The sequence below is a fragment of the Apodemus sylvaticus genome, chromosome 9 (genome assembly GCF_947179515.1).
Source record: "Apodemus sylvaticus chromosome 9, mApoSyl1.1, whole genome shotgun sequence".
Classification (NCBI taxonomy): Eukaryota; Metazoa; Chordata; class Mammalia; order Rodentia; family Muridae; genus Apodemus; species Apodemus sylvaticus.
In genome coordinates, this window is record NC_067480.1 from 55,213,571 (window position 1) to 55,232,019 (window position 18,449).

At 45.3% G+C, this 18,449-nt stretch overlaps 1 protein-coding gene across 7 annotated transcripts in view; it reads right to left on the bottom strand.

The window, feature by feature from the left end:
* Nucleotides 1-6,645: 6,645 nt before the first annotated feature.
* Nucleotides 6,646-18,449, bottom strand: part of Spats2l (spermatogenesis associated serine rich 2 like) — a 173,521-nt gene continuing 161,717 nt past the window's right edge. For 5 of the 7 annotated variants that reach the window (XM_052193225.1, XM_052193224.1, XM_052193223.1 and 2 more), the window contains 4 exons: nucleotides 15,863-15,972; nucleotides 13,266-13,368; nucleotides 10,525-10,745; nucleotides 6,646-7,551 (listed from right to left, as the gene is read on the bottom strand). In XM_052193225.1, the coding sequence (XP_052049185.1) occupies nucleotides 7,156-7,551; nucleotides 10,525-10,745; nucleotides 13,266-13,368; nucleotides 15,863-15,972 (830 nt within the window). In that variant the 3' untranslated portion in view covers nucleotides 6,646-7,155. The remainder of the gene's footprint in view (nucleotides 7,552-10,524; nucleotides 10,746-13,265; nucleotides 13,369-15,862; nucleotides 15,973-18,449) is intronic. The other 2 variants (XM_052193226.1, XM_052193228.1) reach the window with 1 other exon arrangement.

An 18,449-nucleotide genomic window follows, 5' to 3' on the forward strand; every position in this document is an offset into this window, starting at 1 on the left:
ATGCTAACCGAGAAGTGTGAATGTGATGAGGGGAGGAGCTTCTCCTCCAGCAATTGATGTACACGTGGACTGTAAGTTCACTAAGACCTTTTTAATTATGCTGAATACCTTCCCCTCCCTTCTGTGGAAACTATCCCTTGAAAACTGTCAACAAGTTGCCCTTTCCTTAATGAATGAGTGATGCTTTGTTGAGGCCACTAGTGCCCAGGACTTCAAGTCTGTAGCACAGCCAAGAAAAGAAACATCATGAATAAGTAGCTAATGGGGAAAATTGGTTTCCTGCTGTTTCCAGAGTTCCGCCTCCACAGAAGTTGGTTGGTGTTGTAGCCTCACAGGAGCCCTCTTCACTACACCCTGTCAGCCTTATGAAATACGCATGGCTTTCGTTGGTCCAGAGAAGCTAATTCTTCTTTTTTCGTATGTGTGTTGCCGTAGATGGCCCATAAACGTTTTATATTTGCTACCTAGATGGTTTCTGATGCTGGCTGTAGCTAAGACAAATAGAATTTTACAGAAACTGCCAGTCAAGGCTCTGTCCTACTTGTTTATTTAAGAGATTTTCATTTTATAAGGTTCGTTTTTAGGCTTTATGCTGGCTTCTTCTGCCCGAAAGCCTTCATTATTTTAGTAAAATTCTGCTGAGCTCCAAGGATGAATTCGGGTGTGTGGGTGTGGTGGTGTGTGGTGGTGTGGGGTGGGGGTGATCTTAGAAAAGAAACTTGTTTCAAAAGCAAAGGGCTTGTGGGGAAAGGGTGGGGAAGATACAGCACTTGCTCAAGTTGGGAAAAGGCAAAAATGGTTTCTTTCTGTCAAGGTTTCTTAAAACTTTTAACATTTCCAGCTCAATTCTAGATCTTTCAGGAGCTCACCACCCAATTTCTGCATTTGGAAGACTTGGGTTCAATGTGAACAACACAGATAACTTAAGGACATCAGAAATCACACTTTTAGACCAGGGTTGCTGGTCAGCAAAGTGAGTTAGAGCCAGTCTAGAATGTAGTCACGGGCACCCTGTGGCATCCAGTCTGCTGGGGGCTGGTGTGTGTGTGTGTTTGTGTGTCTTTTTTCAATCCCTAGTATTTATCCTCTTTCTGTTTTCTGTGTTTCTAAGAAGACTTCCTACAGTTTTGGAAGCTGGGAAGTGTAGGCTTAAGGAGCCCACATGTAGCATAAGCCCTTTTCTGCTGCATCCCATGTTGGAAGCAGAGGGGCAGGAGGGTATGAGAAAACAAACGGAAAGCCTCTAGGCCTTTTGTCTTGACGTTAGTCCACTCATGCATGGAGCCCCTGTAATCTAAATGTTCTCCTTAGTCCTTGCCTCTCAGTACAGTTGCATTTGGGAACTCGTGATTTTGGGGGACACACAACACACAGCACTGATAGGTCTAGCACAGTGGCATCGTTGGCATTTTGGATCAGATAGTGCTTGGTCATGGGGATTGTACTTGCACTCGGAGGGTAGGAGGTGGCACCTGGTCAGCAATCAGAAATGTCCCCAGACTTTTCCCGATGCCTTCTGCAAGTGGCAGGGGCTGCTTGGCCCTGCTGAGAACCATTGCTCTTGCTGGGTGTCCCAACCTGGGCACATAACTGCCTTTCCTCTTTAGGGGGTACGGACAAGTATGAGAACATCAGAGCTCGCAGTTGCAGGCAGGCATGGAACTAAGAGGGAGGAATCCAAGAATGAATTGAAGAATGCCAAGAGGAATTCTATCCATTGTGTTCCCAATTACACTTCTGATCTTTTAAAATAAAAATTCTACTTGCAAATGAATACAATATTTATACTGTCACTGTGCCCCCCCCCCCCCCGCCTGCCCCCACCATACACTTTTTTGGATTTTTGAGACAGGATTTCTCTATGCATTCCTGACAGTCCTGCATCTCTCTTTGAGACCTGGCTGACCTCAAACTCACAAAGATCCACCTATCTCTGCTTCCTGAGTGCTAGGATTAAAGACACGTACTACCATGCCCTGCTCCCATCCATTTTTGTTGTTATTTTTGGATTATCTTAGTTTATTCTGAGGACTAAACACTTGTTCATAACACTTTCTCAGAAACACAGAGGATGCCAGAGAATTATCTCACTAGTCAAAGTTGATTGTCGCTAAGCCTGATGGCCCTAGTTCAGTCTCTCTCTAGGAGTGTATTTCTGGTCTCAGTACAAAGTTAGAAATAACACAGTTTTTTGAAAAGGGTCTCACGCAGCCCAAGCTGGTCTCAAACTTGACAGGTAGCAAGGGATGACGTTGAGCTCCAGGTCCTTTTGCCGTCACCTCCCAAATGCCAGGATGATTGCAGGTGTGTGCCACCATGCCATGTCTGTTTTTAGGGACACTTCATTTTCTGACCAAGCATTTACTTAATAAAGACTAAGGTGTAGTGCCTGCCTGGGAGTAATTGCTGTTTCCTAACTGTGGCAGCCTCGTGCTGCTGCCCCGCCATGCTGCCCCCTTCATGATGGTCTGTGCCCTCTAACCATGAGCTGGAATAAATCCTTCTCCTCTTAAATTGCTGCTTTAGTAACAGAAGCAACTAACACAGAAAATGGATACCAAGACACAGTGCGGTTGCTACAAGAGCCCTGACTCTGATTTGTAGACCTTTGGGGCTTTGTGTGTAGGAGAAATAGCGACGTGTTTAAGGCCACAGTCTAGTGGGGCTCCAGTACTTCATAAACCTAATTCAAAGTTGAGGATCTCAGGTTTAAAATAGGATGCTTTATTTTATTTTTGACAAGGAACGTTTTTAACAGGTTTTTTGTTTGTTCATTTGATTTTTTTTTTTTTTTGTAGTTCTTTGGTCATTGCCACAGTCATGGTTCTGAATTCTGTGTATGTCAAAATTTACCACACACTTTTCCCCACACATAAATACATGTTCTTTAGAATTTTGTTTTATGGAATCTAAATGTGGCAATATCTCCTATAAAATCTGAACCTAGTGGAAGCACTGGAGTGCTAGGCTATGGGAAGAGACAGTCCTCAGGTAAAGGGGCTTCTGGAGATGATTCTAAACAAACCCGTGGGAAGTGTGCGTGCGGAGAGCAGCTGCGAGCAGTGCTATGCATGTGTGGAATAACTAGATCCAGACCCATGGCTCTGCCCATGGCGCTGCAGCAGCGAGCTCTGTGGATGGGAACGGAGCCTCAGAAACTATAAACACACGGGCGTATGTCTTAGGACTTACAAAGACTCGTTATGAAAAGCGAGAGGATGAAGAAAAAAAAAAAACCCTGTAACGCCTTGTGAGTTATTAAATTTGTGCTTTAGATTCCTAGCTAGTGACCTAGGACTTACCCTTGCTTTTCCTCAAACATTAGAACAAATAAATTGCTCAATACTTTCAGAAAAAATCAACTACATTGGTCAGTTAGTGCGCGATCCTTGAGATGTTGGAGAGTCCAGCTAGCTCTCCTTTGTATCCGCACCTTTCCGTCCTGGGGCCATTTGGAATCACGGCCTTCCTATGCGTGAATTTTAGGTTTTACTGTGAATGGGGGAAGGGGAAAACCATTATAGTATTTTATGAGCTGTCACCAGAATGTCTGTTGAAAAGCAAAAGCATTTCTCTTGCTAGACACACGAGGGCACCATAGGCAGCCGGCAAAGCAGGCAGTGTGTGGAAGGTGGTGGTGGTGGTGGTGTGGTGTGGTGGGGGAGGAGTGGGGGTGGGGGTAGGGGGTGGGGGAGTGGGGGGGAGTGGTGGGGGTGGGGTTGGGGGAACACGATGCTATGTCTGTCAATAGCAGTGAGGAATCTGTATTTTCTGGATAGTTGGAGACCAGTCCAGCCTCCCATCCCCCACTGAAAACTGGTCTAGGAAAGGAGATAGAGTTTTGAGTCTCTGTTTCTCATCGTTAAATCAAGATTGAGGTTCAGATCTAGGCTTACAGAACAAAATAGTATTCTCAAGTTCATTACTTTAATGAAAACTTGTAGCTAGCAACTTTCCCCATTAACCTGACTATGTTTAGTTAGAACTGTTTCTGAGATGAATAAACTCTCTGACTACACAGTGAGCTTTCAGTCAGGACTGACGTTACTAGTTTCTTCCCCCAAACGGAGCCTTTATTCAGTGGTTAAACACACTAAGTGCAGGGCACACTCATGGCCACAGAGTGCGATTATGCAGATTCTCTAGTGAAGTGTAAATTTGGAATGCAACTGGGAGCTCAATGGGGTTTGGATTTATGAGTCTTTTTTTTGTTTGTTTGTTTGTTTTTTGTTTTTTGGATTTGTTTTTTGTTTTTTGTTTTTTTTTTTGGAGACAGGGTTTCTCTGTATAGCCCTGGGTGTCCTGGAACTCACTCTGTAGACCAGGCTGGCCTCGAACTCAGAAATCCGCCTGCCTCTGCCTCCCAGAGTGCTGGTATCACAGGCGTGCGCCACCACCGCCCAGCTGGATTTCTGAGTCTTGACTGCACATCTGTGTGGTGTAATATAGGTGAGTTCTGAAGCTATGCATGCATTATTAGTATTAAACGGTTCTGACCCCTGTTAAACAGTTCTGACCCCTGTCAAAGAAATGTCTTAAAGAGAATTGTCTATTCCTCTGACTTCGAGACAGGGTTTCTCTGTATGGCCCTGGATATCCTGGAACTCACTCTGCAGACCAGGCTGGTCTCGAACTCAGAAATCCACCTGCCTCTGCCTCCTAAGTGCTGGGATTAAAGGCATGCGCCACCACCGCCTGCCTTGACTTCTGCATCTTAAGTACAGACATCCATAGTGTTCATAGCTCTTGGATTTTTAAAAGTGGTTTACCACTCTTTTATTGAGAATAACAGAATTGGGCTGGAGGATCACTCAGTAGGTACAGTGTTTGCCATTCACGCATACAGACCTGACTTTGATACCAATAGCTAGCATAACAAGCTGCCTCGCAGTGGTAATCCCAGGGCTGGGGAGGCAGCCCCAGTGGATCCCTGGGATGCACTAGCTAGCCAGACAAGCCGGCCTAGGAGCCTCAGACCATCCATCGAGAGATCCTATCTTAAAGAAGAAGAACAGCACAAAACTAAGGTGGACATCCCCAAGGCTAAACAATGCCACAGCTTGTTCTCTGGTTTCCACTTACACATGTAAGTCTGAACATGTGCACACACGCATGCATGTGTACATACAGTGAAAGACATTAGAATATGACTCAGATCCTTAGGATTTAACAAATGGTTCTACAGAGGTGAAGAAATGTGACAGAGTATTTATTTTAAAAACCTGACTTTGGCTTAAAGTATCTAATTACCATTTTAAAACGCAAATTCCAAAATGCTCTCATGCCAGAGTCTAAGGCTAAAGTCTAGGAAAAAAATGTATCAGGTCTGAATACTTTTTATCATTCTTTTGTGTCTTTCCAGTGACCTGGGAGTGTCTGCTAAATTCTTGGGAATGTGTCTGAGCTTTCTTAGCTCCAGGCTATCTTGAGGGCGTGGAAGAAGATAGGAGTAGCTGGATTGAACTCGGACAAGCAGGCCCATTCTTCACCTGGCAAGGCCTTTTTCTTTCCTTTTGTAAGAATTATCTGCCTCCATCTTTACAGCTGCCACATTCCAACTGACATTTTTCAGGGGCTGAGCAGAATCTTGCTACACAGAACTTGTGTAAAAAAAAATCTTTCTGATTTGTAAGATATAAATTCAGGGTCTCAGACGGTAAACAGAGACTGTGGTCCCAACAAGAATTCATCTTTTCTTATTTGAACGAGTTTCTCTTCCTTCCTTCCTGGAATATGACTTGACATTTTGAATTCCTATTAAATCTCTGGGTATACTCAGAGACCTCGGAAAGCTCTGGAGAGAGCAAACATTCTCCTGTACTTGGCAAAAGAAGAAACGGATGCTGTGTGGCTAGCAGGCTCAGCTGTTTGGAGGACAAGAACCAGTGAACTTAGGTTGTCAGAAAAAAGTCTCAACATGGAGTCGAAAGGGTTCATTTGCACATGAAAGCAGCCAGCAGAGGAAGCCCCATAGTCAAAACGGGAACTGGGGCGCTGCAGTTCTGGGGTACTCTATGCCCAATCTCCTTTCCTGAGGCAACAGAACCTCTTCCCGCCATAACCAGTGTTTCTGGGGAGGCTCTGCTGCAGTGTCAGGGGTGGACTATGGTTAGTTTATGCTAACTACCATATTTGTTAACTAGTTTATGCTACTAACTCATTCACTCCATGGATGATCTGCAGTCAGGTCTGTAACAAGTAACTGCATGCCAGAGCTTTGCTGTGACTTCTGATGAGACCCGTGTCCCACACAGAAGCCAGTGAGAGAGCTCAGGAGCTTAGCCATTATTATCATTCTGAATATAGTGTCAGAATACGGAGGACAGAGTTCAGAATTAAGAGAAAGGATCGGGAATCATGATCAAATGGACTCTGGTTAATGCACCAATAATCTATTGTGTAAGCTAGGCTGAGGTAAATTTCGTTATGTCCAAGGTTTCCAACTACCATGTGGCATCCAAGATGACTGGGGTGCATAGTACCTATCCCTATGGTAACTGAGGGGGAGTATCATTATTTCTTGAGTTTTTATTTCAAAGGAAACAGAGCTTTGCACGGAACTTCTGATGATCTCTAGCCTTTTCTCAAAAGTGCTACAGAAAACCTTCAACAAGGTAGGCATCAATAAAAGGAACAAGCCAGGTGTCAAATGTAGCATATTTTAATTTGTTTCAAATAAAGCAATATATGTTTATATATATATTTATATATACTTCAGAAAAACACCAGATGTTAAATTCTACAAAAGCACATGTGTCTTCAGCAGATCATGTTTGTCTGATCAAGAATTCCTTGTTTCAACATTAACTCTCTAAAGACAACCAATGGATTGACATCACAGCTACAACATAGGTTGCTAACTGAGCCTCTGGTCTTCAGCCACATCTCGATTTTCCTAACAATGAGTAAATACTGGCTGGCTAACATGATGCAAACTCTTGATGAGGAGAAGCAACAACAGATCAAGCAAAGCCATGGGAGTTCTGAAGCAAGCTAGAGCGGAGTATTAGGATTAGTAAAAATGATTGCCAGAGGATGACACAAACATACGTACGGGACTTGTATATTCAGATTGACTTTCTTTTGGCAGCGATTGGGTCAGCACCTTGGGCAGGGAACCACAACCAGGCAAAACCTGCTCTCTTTTTTCCCAGCTCAGGCCACCAACGTTACAGCTGGGACTGACAGAACCGTGGCCTCTGTGGAAACTTCTATTCTAGTGGGACAAAGATTGCACTGTGAAACCCTACCAACATTACCCCGGAAAGGCCTGGCCTCTAAGTTGTCTGCAGCGTGCTGCCTCCGACGGGCCTTTTCAGAATGTGGTGGGGCCTCTGGTGCCTTTGTCCCCAAGGGGGCCTCTTGGTTTTTGGCACCGCCTTTGTTTTTGGGACGGAAACCATTATGCGGCTGTCTTCTGTGTTCATGACGGTTGTTGCTCTTCACCACGGGATCAGCTTCATTGCCACCGCCCTGTGACTTGGCTGGACCATTTAGCCTGTTGTGATACTGTGGATTAAATCTTCGTCTTTGGCTGGAAGGTCCATTCTGCTAAAAAGAGAAATGAGGTAAGTGTTTGAAGTCAACAACCCACAGAAGATACTAGTAGGCATCAGGAACTATCCCCTAAATCATAGATAAAAATTGTCTATCACAGTAGAGATAGATAACATGCAAATAGGTCAAGTTGACATAATTCTTGATCTAGAACCTTGTAAGTGGAGCTGAAAGAAAAGTTCTTATCTTCAAAGAGAAGAGGAAGAGGGGGAGGAAGAGGAGGAGGAAGAGGAGGAAGAAGCAGAAGCAGCAGAAGCAGCAGAAGCAGAAGAAGGAGAAGAAGGAGAAGAAGAAGAAGGAGAAGAAGGAGGAGGAGGAGGAGAAGAAGAAGGAGAAGAAGGAGAAGGAGAAGGAGAAGGAGAAGGAGAAGGAGAAGGAGAAGGAGAAGGAGAAGGAGAAGGAGAAGGAGAAGGAGAAGGAGAAGGAGAAGGAGAAGGAGAAGGAGAAGGAGAAGGAGAAGGAGAAGAAGAAGAAGAAGAAGAAGAAGAAGAAGAAGAAGAAGAAGAAGGGGAAGAAAGTAGGCCAAAACTCTAATCAGCCTCCCAGAGTGCTGGGATTACAGGCGTGCACCACCACTGCCCGGCCTCCTAATTTCTTTCAAAACAACCATTCTTACAGTTCAGAAACATTATTTCAGGCAAACGCAGGGATGAGGTGCACCTGGAGACTCCTGGAAAGCTAAGTTAATGTGCTATGGTCATGGAAGTAATTTTTCTAAAACACTTTGTAATTTAAAGCCAATCAGCTCAAAGCCTCAGACCAAAAAGCAATTCCTTTAACAAGCCAGCAGCCAGCAACAGCCAGAGACATATGGAGACAGGTAGAAAGACAACAACAGGCCAAAGCTGACTGTCCATGCAAGCTAAAGACTCCAAGAGTCCTCGATGTCATAGCCAACAGTGAGAGGTGACAGGGGACAGCACTCAGGAAGTATGTCACCACATCTTATAAATCACAGTCATCGTTGAAGGTGGTGGCTCTAAGCTGCTTCACAGTGTAGATGTGGATAGTTAAGTTTACAGGGCTTGCCTGGGTCTACATGTAGAAAATGGTGGAACTCTCCCTCTTCCTGTGCTCTTTCCTGACAAGACTCACAAGCACATAATTGATACACAAAGCCATGTTTGAAAATCAGACCTCTTAGTGCTAAAAAATGCACCATGGTGAGTCATAAAGCTATAAGGTTTTCGATTTGTATACCATGACTCTATGATACAGGTTTAGGATACAGTAGCACCCAATAATCCAGGGCTTAGACCAGAAGTATCAGTGCAGGACCATATCCTATTGTCTGAATGCTTCGCTGTCTCTGCCACATCCTACACTGAGAGTAGGCCTCACACACAGGAAGGTGGACACTCTCGCCTATACCTAAGCTTACCCTAGTCTCATATCTGTTGGATACAGAGGTGTGCAGACTGGCAGCAGGTTCTTCCCTCAAGGCAGTGGACCAAAGAAAACAGGTCAAATGGTCCTTGAGAGTGGGCTTGGGAACTCATGAGAGCAGACTTCCAGAGCCTCAAATACTGGAGTGTGTTCCTGAAGGGGGAGGGGCGATCCTGAGTGGGCGCCTCATTGGTCTCACTCACCCCTCAATCTGTAGGAAAGATACTGATGTGGGACTCATAACAGTTGGAAGCACAGAGCCCTTCTTACTGGTCTTCACTACTTTGTTTTGATATGTAATGGTACTATTGCTTAAATTAGCCATCACCAAATGCTGGAATCACTGAGCTGAGAAGGGTTGTACAGGACAGCAATGGATTTGACTTCCTTCCTTCCTTCCTTCCTTCCTTCCTTCCTTCCTTCCTTCCTTCCTTCCTTCCTTCCTTCCTTCCTTCCTCCCTCCCTCCCTCCCTCCCTCCCTCCCTCCTTTCCTTCCTTCCTTTCTTTTAAAAAAATCTGAGTAAGGGAAATGCATGGGTTAAACTTTAGGCTTGTGTCCATCGTGGTGTTTGGCGACAACCACAGAGCATGCAGTGAAGGCACATTTAGCCAGCGTGTATTTCTGCAGTGCGCAGAGCAATCTGCTGCTTTAAAGCTCATGACGTCATTCAGGACCACAGGAATGCCTGGCAGCGAGTAGTGGGAACCCCTAAAGGGCCAAGACAAGGAGACCCAACGGGGTTTCTGCTAGACAGCTACCACTGTCTGAAACACCGAAGAAGGAAGTTTCAGAGACCGTGAAAGCTATCACTGTAGTCTGCCCAGCACCCACGTCACCGAATCCCATTTCTTGTTTATCTTCTAACTGTAAGCTACTATTTCCCTCTCAAAGATACAACAGCGAAAGAGGAGGAGGAGCCGGAAAGTTGTATTGTTAGAGGCCATGGGAGACAGGAATAAATCAGCCATTTTGAAATGTGTGTACTGGGCTGGAGAGATGGCTCAGTGGTTAAGAGCACCGACTGTTCTTCCAGAGGTCCTGAGTTCAATTCCCAGCAACTACAACCATCTGTAAGGGGATCCGATGGCCTCCTTTGGTGTGCCTAAAGATAGCCACAGTGTACTCTTACACATTAAATAAATAAATTAATTCTTAAAAAAAAAAAAGAGATGTGTGTGCTTTCCTAAAACTCCAAGTAAATGGAGCTTGTATTGACTTGGATCTGCTCCCGAGTCACCAGCTTCCTCTCACTGACAGTGGTCTGCTTCTGCATCTCGATCCTACATCGCTGTGGTACCTGGAGATGCTGTCAAGAAGGGTATGAGAAGACTGCCTCTAGTAGCTGAATGAGCTAACACAGCTGGGCACACAGAGCTATGCGCCCGCCCGTGAGCATGTCAGGAGAAGGCCGGGCGGTACTCCTGGAGCCAGAGGGAGCCTGGCCAGGACCACTACTTCAGTGGCTAGTAGTTATGGTTTCTTCCTCTGGACAGGGATGGTGGTTTTCTTCCCTCTACTGTGTCCCAGGATCCCTGAGACCCCTGCAGGCAGCACTTTGAGGCCCTCCCAGAATAGCTTACCTGCTTGTTAGTGGGCATGGTCTGGTGACACGCATCGGCAGTGTTGGGAAGACCACTCATCATTTTGGGATTTGCTGCTTTCCCCTCAGAGGGCTTGTTGTGACCAGATGACTTCCTGGCAAAATTCCCCTGTTTCCCGGAAGCTCCTGCGTGAGTGTTCAGCAGAGGCAGCAGGGAGCTGCAGGGGGTTCTTGAGGAGTAGTTGTTCTTTGGATGTGTAACTGCAACGAGGAATGGTTGGTGTTAACAGCTGGACCCAGAGCTCTGCTGAGCCATTAGAAAGTGCTAGAAGAGGAAGAAACTGGCGGGAGCTTCATACAAACATTAAGGTTTACTCTTTAAGATGTAGTGTGGAAGGACTTAGAGAGCACCATATTCCTCCCTTAAGAGTCCTTAAACAGGGATCACAGTGGTAGAATCCATGATGAGAGGCATTTGTAGGACCGAAGACCTATCTGAGCGACTTAGAGATTATTCTTTAGGTCAAGAACCACCATGGATAGGGAAATAATGACCTTGTGACACTCCCTCTCTGCCCGTCCACAAGTGAGTCCTGCCTCTTAGCTCCCCCATCACTCGGCCCAGTTACACTGCCCTCCTCAGGCACTGTACTACTTGGGGCTGCTCATGCATAAGGAGGAAAGGCTGACAGACAGGGCTCTGCATTCTGCCAGCATGGCAATGGGTGGATGTTTCGGGCTAAGAATTTCGTTGCTCTGGGTCATGAGTACCTCTGATCACTGGGCAGGTCTGCCAGCCCCATGCACCTTCTATACTCCACGGGGCTGCCTGAACCAGTCTTTAACTGCAGCTCTGCGCCATTCCCAGTGTTCCGTGCATGGCGGGCCGATCAGCCAGCTCTCTGTCACGCACGCATTCAGGTCAGGCAGGTCTGCTCAACGCTTATTATTGCCAGTCCTGTTGTTTTTGAAAGTGGTGGTTTCAGGCAGGATGATTTCTATGTGATTATGCTGAATCGAGGCCAGAGGGAATCAATTCCAGGATAAAGCCGTGACTTTTCTCTCACAGCTTACTGGGATTCAAGTGCCCGGCTGGACAGGAAGGCCTCCTTCTGAATTTTAAAATTGTCACCAATTTTTAAAAGCAATTTTCTCTGTTCCCTTTGTTGGATCAGACTTAATCCCAGGGTTTGGCAAGAGGATTAGGAATGGCTAGTAGGGCTCACAAAGTGTTAGAAGTAGAAAGGACAGGGCTGTAGCTCCAGTCCCTTCATTTTGTAGGTTAAGGTGTGACAAATGAGTGTGGGCTGTCCAAACACAGCCAGGGGATTTCAGTAGTCCCCAGGCCCACCAGGTCCAGCTGTGTGGGGCTGCTATTTCCTGTTCCCCCTTCTGACTGAGGAGCTGTAGCAACGCACCCCGCACCCTCACCCTCACGAGGGAGCTTTGGGAGGATTACTGTCACAAACACTTGAGCCTGTCTTTACAAGGACACTCTTATAATTTGGTAAGGGGTGATTTCTCTCCCTAGAGGGCACCTGGAGGAAAGCAAGTGAAGTGCCCCTCCCCCCTCCCCCTTGAGCTGGGTGACTCAACTCAGGATTAGAGTCTCACTTATCATTGGATTAAAGTAGAACCTAGAACCTTGGATGGGCAGATTCTTTTCCAAATGTCAACTAAACTGCTTGTGTGGAGATGGGGCAAAAGCTGAGGATGGAGAAGGGCCACAGGGAGGCAGCCCATAAAGAGAAAACTAAGAGGTGCAGTGAGAAAATCAGGCGGATGGCAGAGACCCATGAGTAGCAAGCCCCCAGCACTGACCCCTGGGGCACAACTGGGAGCTACTTACAAGCTACAATCTGAGGGCTGGTCACATCAGTTATATTTAAATAAATTAGCTGAACATACCAACATGGAAAAATGCCTACCACCTCTTGTGACAAAAGTAAATTACATTACTATGCATGCATGCAGTGTGTGACAGGTAGACAGGACATGCATGAAAGTCTAAAGGTGACCTGGAAGTAATGGCATGTGCTAGTCAGCACAATTCTGTACCCTGTAGCTCAAGTTTATGTAATATTTTATTTAGAGGGGAGAAAAAGAAATCTCAATGTAAAAAAGCAAGGGTGGTCAAATCTTGGATTTCTGCTGACTATGAGGTTGGGGACAGTTGTCAGATCTTCTCTGTGACTGTCCTCAAAGCCATGTTAGCGCCTGTCACTCATCTCCACCTCCCCTTGTGAGTACAGGAAAAATCAGCAGCCAATCTTGCTGCACATTAGCCACTCTAATTAAGGCTTAATAGGAAACAAGACCAAGCTAATGGCTGACTCCAAGTCTTTCATTATCTTTGGCTTCAGTCAGCAGAGAACCCAGGCTAAGCAGGATGGGGCTGGGGGCTGGGGTCTCAGGGCATCCAGAGCGCCGCCGATCGCTCCCCAAGTGCCAAGAGAACTCCTGTGGAACAGCATCTATAGAACCAGAGCAGCAGCGTGTTTGGAGGAACATAAGGGAAGTCTGTGAGAGGTATTTGGCAGCTGACCTGCTCTGTTTCGAGTAATAAATCCTCAGGATTTACTGGTGGGCAGTGGCATTTGAAGAATCTAAGTTCAAATCTTGACATTTCTAGTGACTTGTGTCATGACCTCAGATCATTAAATCTCCTCAGGCTTCAGTTTAGCAATACCCGGGGACCGGATACCTGACATTTCCGCTGTCAGCTCCAAACAGCACCCAGCGTACTCACACAGAATTATTTAGCAAGCATGCAAAACTCACTTTCTCCACAGATCAGGATTTGGGCTTTGAGCTGTTCAATGTCACAGGAGAAGCGGGCGGCCTTCCCCAGGTCTTCATCATATTTGCGCTCGCTGACAAAGTGCTGGAGGAAAGAGAAGTGGGGCGGGAGTCAGTGCCAAAGCAAGGTGGCACTGTCCGCACAGCCTCTCCCTCGGCTCTTCCTGTGCCCACTGATGGCCGACTTGAGGGGACCACTGGAGCTCATTCACACTGAGGTGCCACTAAGTGGGCCTTGGTTCTGCCCTCCATGACCCTGGTCACCTTCTGGGAATCAGGAGGAGTTCTGACTTTCCCCCATGCGGCTTAGACCAATAATGAGCAAACTCTATATTGGGGCTTATCTGGGCTACCTTTTAGCATCCCTCACTAGAGCACCGTTCCGAGGTGCATTCCAGCAGGGGCTGCCTAGTTTGGCCAAGGGCCTGGTATGGTATTAACTGTCAAAAGAAAACACGCCACCCTCCACAGACACCCGTCTCTATTTTAATAAGAAATCAAGAAGATCACAAAGTCTTCTGTGTCTAGAAAACATTATCTTCATGATGGAATTTCAAGTGCTGCTATAGGGAGTGGAGAAGATTAGTTTTCAATTCATTTAAATTCAACTTGAAATTAAGATCTGCGTGTAGATGACACAGTGAGAAATACAAGAAATAACTATGAGTCAAGCCCTCCTAGAGAATCAGGGAGTTTACCACATGGCAAGGGAAAGAGAGACATTAAATTCAAGGATGGATGTGGATGATGCTGTGGAAACAGAGGTGGAAGAAATTCTCTCTCACTGAATAACATGAATGTTATATACAAGAGAATGTGGGAGCTGGGATGGTTAAAAAATTAAGACAGATGCTGACTATAAGGAACAATCCCCCTTTCTCCCCGTCACATTATTATATATTATATATTATTATATATTATATATTATATATTATATTATATATCATATATCATATATCATATATCATATAAGCCAGTGTTTTTATATTACCTCTATTTTACAGATGACGGATCTGGGTTCTGAGAACCTAAGACAATATGTAATTTATTCCAGCCACAGAAGGGGAAAATGTTGGCGCTATACTATTTTACTCTGAAGTCTGTGCTACCAACCATGTAATGAAAAGTGGGATTTTGATAGGCAGGAATGAAACTTGGGAGAAAGTTGATTTCAATTGACTGGGAAGCTGCAACCCCACATCCTCACTTGAGGTTCTAACGAGCTGAACTCTTCAGAGGGAATGGGTGTTGCAATAGGTATGGAGTCCTGTTGTGTATTGTGAGGGGAGGGATGGGTCATGCAGAGGGAGGCCAAGTCTGTTTGGGGAGTTTAACTCTGGCCTTGGGGTGGAGAAGAGAAGGCAGAGTGCAGAAGGACTCCTGAGGACACCTTGCTGAGTATGAAGAAACAAAGGCCAGAAAGGAGGGAGAGGGAAGGTCCACAGGGCTCTGGACACCCAGTCCCTCGCTCCCTGAGTTCCTTCCATGACTAACTGGGATGGAGGATCAACTCTCACGAGGCATTTCTCCTGTTGCCAATCAGCTTTACTGTCACGGGAAGATACTGTTCTAAAGCTAGTGGCAGCTATGTCTTAAAATATACTAGGTTGCTAGAAGCCAAGGAGAAGCTGGGCGCGCGCGCGTGTGTGTGTGTGTGTGTGTGTGTGTGTGTGTGTGTGTGCATATACAGTGTGTGTTTAATAACTGGGTGAAAAAGAAGAGAAGACTCGACTTTTCCTCCCTGCTTCGTTATAAACTCCTTTGCCTCCCTCGTAACCACGTCTCCTTCTAGAAAGTTTACCCGATGCTGTTTAGGAGATCCAATCTGAGTGTATACATCGAGGTGTCACATTCCCCTCTCTTGGCCAAATAATGGGTGTTGCTCAAGCAGAGAGCAGCCAGAGCCCCTCTCTCAGTAGCTGGAATCACAGTATGGCACAAGAGCTGATGGCTTTTGGAGGGCACTCAATGCCATTGTGCCCTGAATAGAGAATTTGGGAATTATTATTTTTTTCCCGTATTACTACTCAAACAACACTGGTTCGTGCCTAGTTGTAGACCCAAGTCTTTAGACACACTCAGCTTTGATAACTTACACTTAGTATTATTTCAAATTCTGTTTCCAGTTAGCCAGGATCAGCTTATATTCCTTACAGTGGAAGAAATCTAATAAACATATATTTGTGGGTAGTAATCTTATAAAAAATGGGAATTAAAGTAGAAAAATATAAAGGATGCTTTATAATCTTCTGTTAAGATACACTCACATGAGTGTATGCTTATAAACACAGGCATCAATTATACACAGTAAAAATCATATCCCAGATAACTATGTTTATATACACTTTAATAGGTTTGTCTTGACTGACATATCCTCTCCATTTTAATAATCTTTCCCTTCAAACCTACTCTACTTAAGGGAAGTGACTGTTTCTCCACCCTTCTGTAGTCTGTATTTCAACCCAGTGGAGGGGAGCTGGACATATGCATCAGAGAATCAGAGCAGCAGTCTGTTGATACAAAGCAAATGCATGGGGTCCGTTTGTTCCTCAGTGTTCAGTTGGGTTCATAGAACTGACCTTAATTTCAGCTCTGAGTTCAGCCAGCTGCATCTCTGCCATTTGACTGGCTAGGTCAGTCAGTCTCTTCAGCTCCTCTGCTTTCTTCTGACGGGCAGTCAGGATGTCCACTGACAAATGAGAAGGTACAAAATGTTAGGCACAGAGATGTAAACAGTCAACAGTTGTGGTTCCTAGAGTCAGTTCTCCCCACAGGCAGGTCGATTTGCAGGACCATGAGTTGGTCAAGGACAGCTGGCTCTTCGTGTTTGTTACCAATGACTCGTAATAGAACTCAGTTCCCCGAGGCATGTAGGGTACACTGCTTTCCTTCCTTCTTTACACTAGCATCTGGACTTACTTCCTTAATTTGGCAATGACAAGTCCATGTAACAACAGCCACCCTCCTGTATATGCTATACCATTAAATTCTAACAGTGTCGGACTCGCTAAATTTCACCAAATAACAGCCTAGGTGGTAGGTCTGTGGTAGAGTACTTACGTAGCACATAAAAAGCCCTGCATTTGGTCCCCAGACTGGAATATTTTAAAACATAGTCTCTTGGGGTAACTAGCTGTGATATTGTAATATGACATAGAGAATTTACTCTATCCACTTTTTATGAGCTGAAAAATGCTTTTGCATTTGATGCTCTGCAGATATATTTCTGTTTTTGCAAACAGAGAGAAGTTCCAGACCAGAGTATGTAGTGTCTTTGTTCCAAGTATCCCAGGCAGAAAAATTTCAAGGGCAAGTCAGGCCACTTTGAACTGGATTTGTGTGCATTCTTTAGCATCTGCACCTTAGAAAGGTCAGTGAGGAATTCCATGGTATCTTACTTCCTCATATCTGTCAGAGGAACTCAAGTTTCAGATAGACACAGAAGCCAAGGTTAACCTGTGTGTGTTTCCCAAGAGCACAGAGAACAAAAGCAAGTAAGACAGAGTTCCCAGGACCCAGGCTAGTGGCTCTCTAACTTATCATATATGCATTTACTCTGATATTCTTGGCCAAACATGCTGAGCCCTAAGGAGAAATAGCCCATGTAGGATAACACACATGTTGAATTGTTTTCCATCCTTGACACACAAGGATAAACTGCTCTAATAGACCATATTCACAGCACACAGAGCCAAGCAATGTATCTTTGTGATTTTGCTATTTTTGAAATACCATTTCATTGGGTAGGTCAGCTGGCTTCAAAGTTCCTAATGCCTCAGCCTCTCAGTGCTGGGACTTCAAACCCCTGCCACTACATAGAACCAAGCAATGTGGTTTCTGATTCTAAGAGGTCTTAATAGCTACAACACCAAACAAGTCACTTCAAACACCAAAGCAAGTGAAGGAACAAAAACAAAAACAAAAACAAACAAACAAACAAAAAAACAAAATAAAGAGATGCACACAGGCAGGCAAGGGTTAAGGTTCCTTGCACAGTGAGGGGTGCACGCACACAAGACAACCATTCTTCGGGCAGACTGATGTTTTCTGTTTATGCCAATATCCATGTCAAGATGCCAATAAAATAGCCTGTGGTATGAGGCCTGATCATCTGCCCAATTACACTAATCATCCTTTGGTTCCTCACCTGGCTCCCCTGCTTAGCTGAAGGCTGGGCACACTGATCTATATCTACTGGTTCTTCGGAATTCAGAAATCTACAGAAAAAAAACATGTCTGGATACCGTGAGTGAGGAATTCTCACCCGCGTGCTGAAAGGGCCATACCGAATGATGTCTTAGGACAGAGACAACAGAGTAGCAGCCTGCTATTATTTTTGACCAGAGAACATATGTTTGGTTCACCCTGCACATTACTTTTACAAATGGAGCATCCACATTTAGAAAGTAAGAAATTACTTTTGAAAGAGATTTCTAGGGGGTTCTTAAAACGTCGGAATCTGGGCTAAGGGTCTGGCTCACGCGATGGACTCTTTTCTCATCAAGTATATGGTCCCAGTTCACTTCTCACTAGTGATGAGGGTTGGTGGCAGGTGCCTGTAATCCCAGCCTGGGCGGGAGAGGCAGAAGAACCAGAAGTTCAAGGTCATCCTTAGCTACACAGCGAGTGGGGATCAGCCTGGAACATATGAAGCCCTGTTTTAAAAACAGCATTTCTAGCCATATTTTCTCAGCATCCCAAATGACATGGTGCCCAGTGAGCCACCATCTCTATACGCTCCTCTGATAGCATGTTGTCCGACTACAGACGTCTTCAGTCACTCATGGGGCTAGAGTAAGACTGAACTGTGGAATTCCTTGTGTCCACAGTACCTGTGCATAGTGCACAGCTGGGGCATGGGAGCTGAGTGAAAGGGTTCATTGATTGGATGGGCCCATTAATTGAAAGGATATCAAAGTAAGGACTGAAGCTCCTGTCCCACTCAAGACTGTCTAGGTCTAGGGCTGGGAAGCTGCTCTGTGGGTAAGGTGTTCAGCATTGTCAGATCTCCCCATGTAAAAAGCTGGGCAAGGCTGTGCTTGTCAGTATCCTCAAAAATAGGCTGGGGAATGGTAGGAGAGGACATTCTATATTGAGCTCCATACTCCATGTACACACACACACACACACACACACACACGTGTCATACACATAAACCAGCACCCT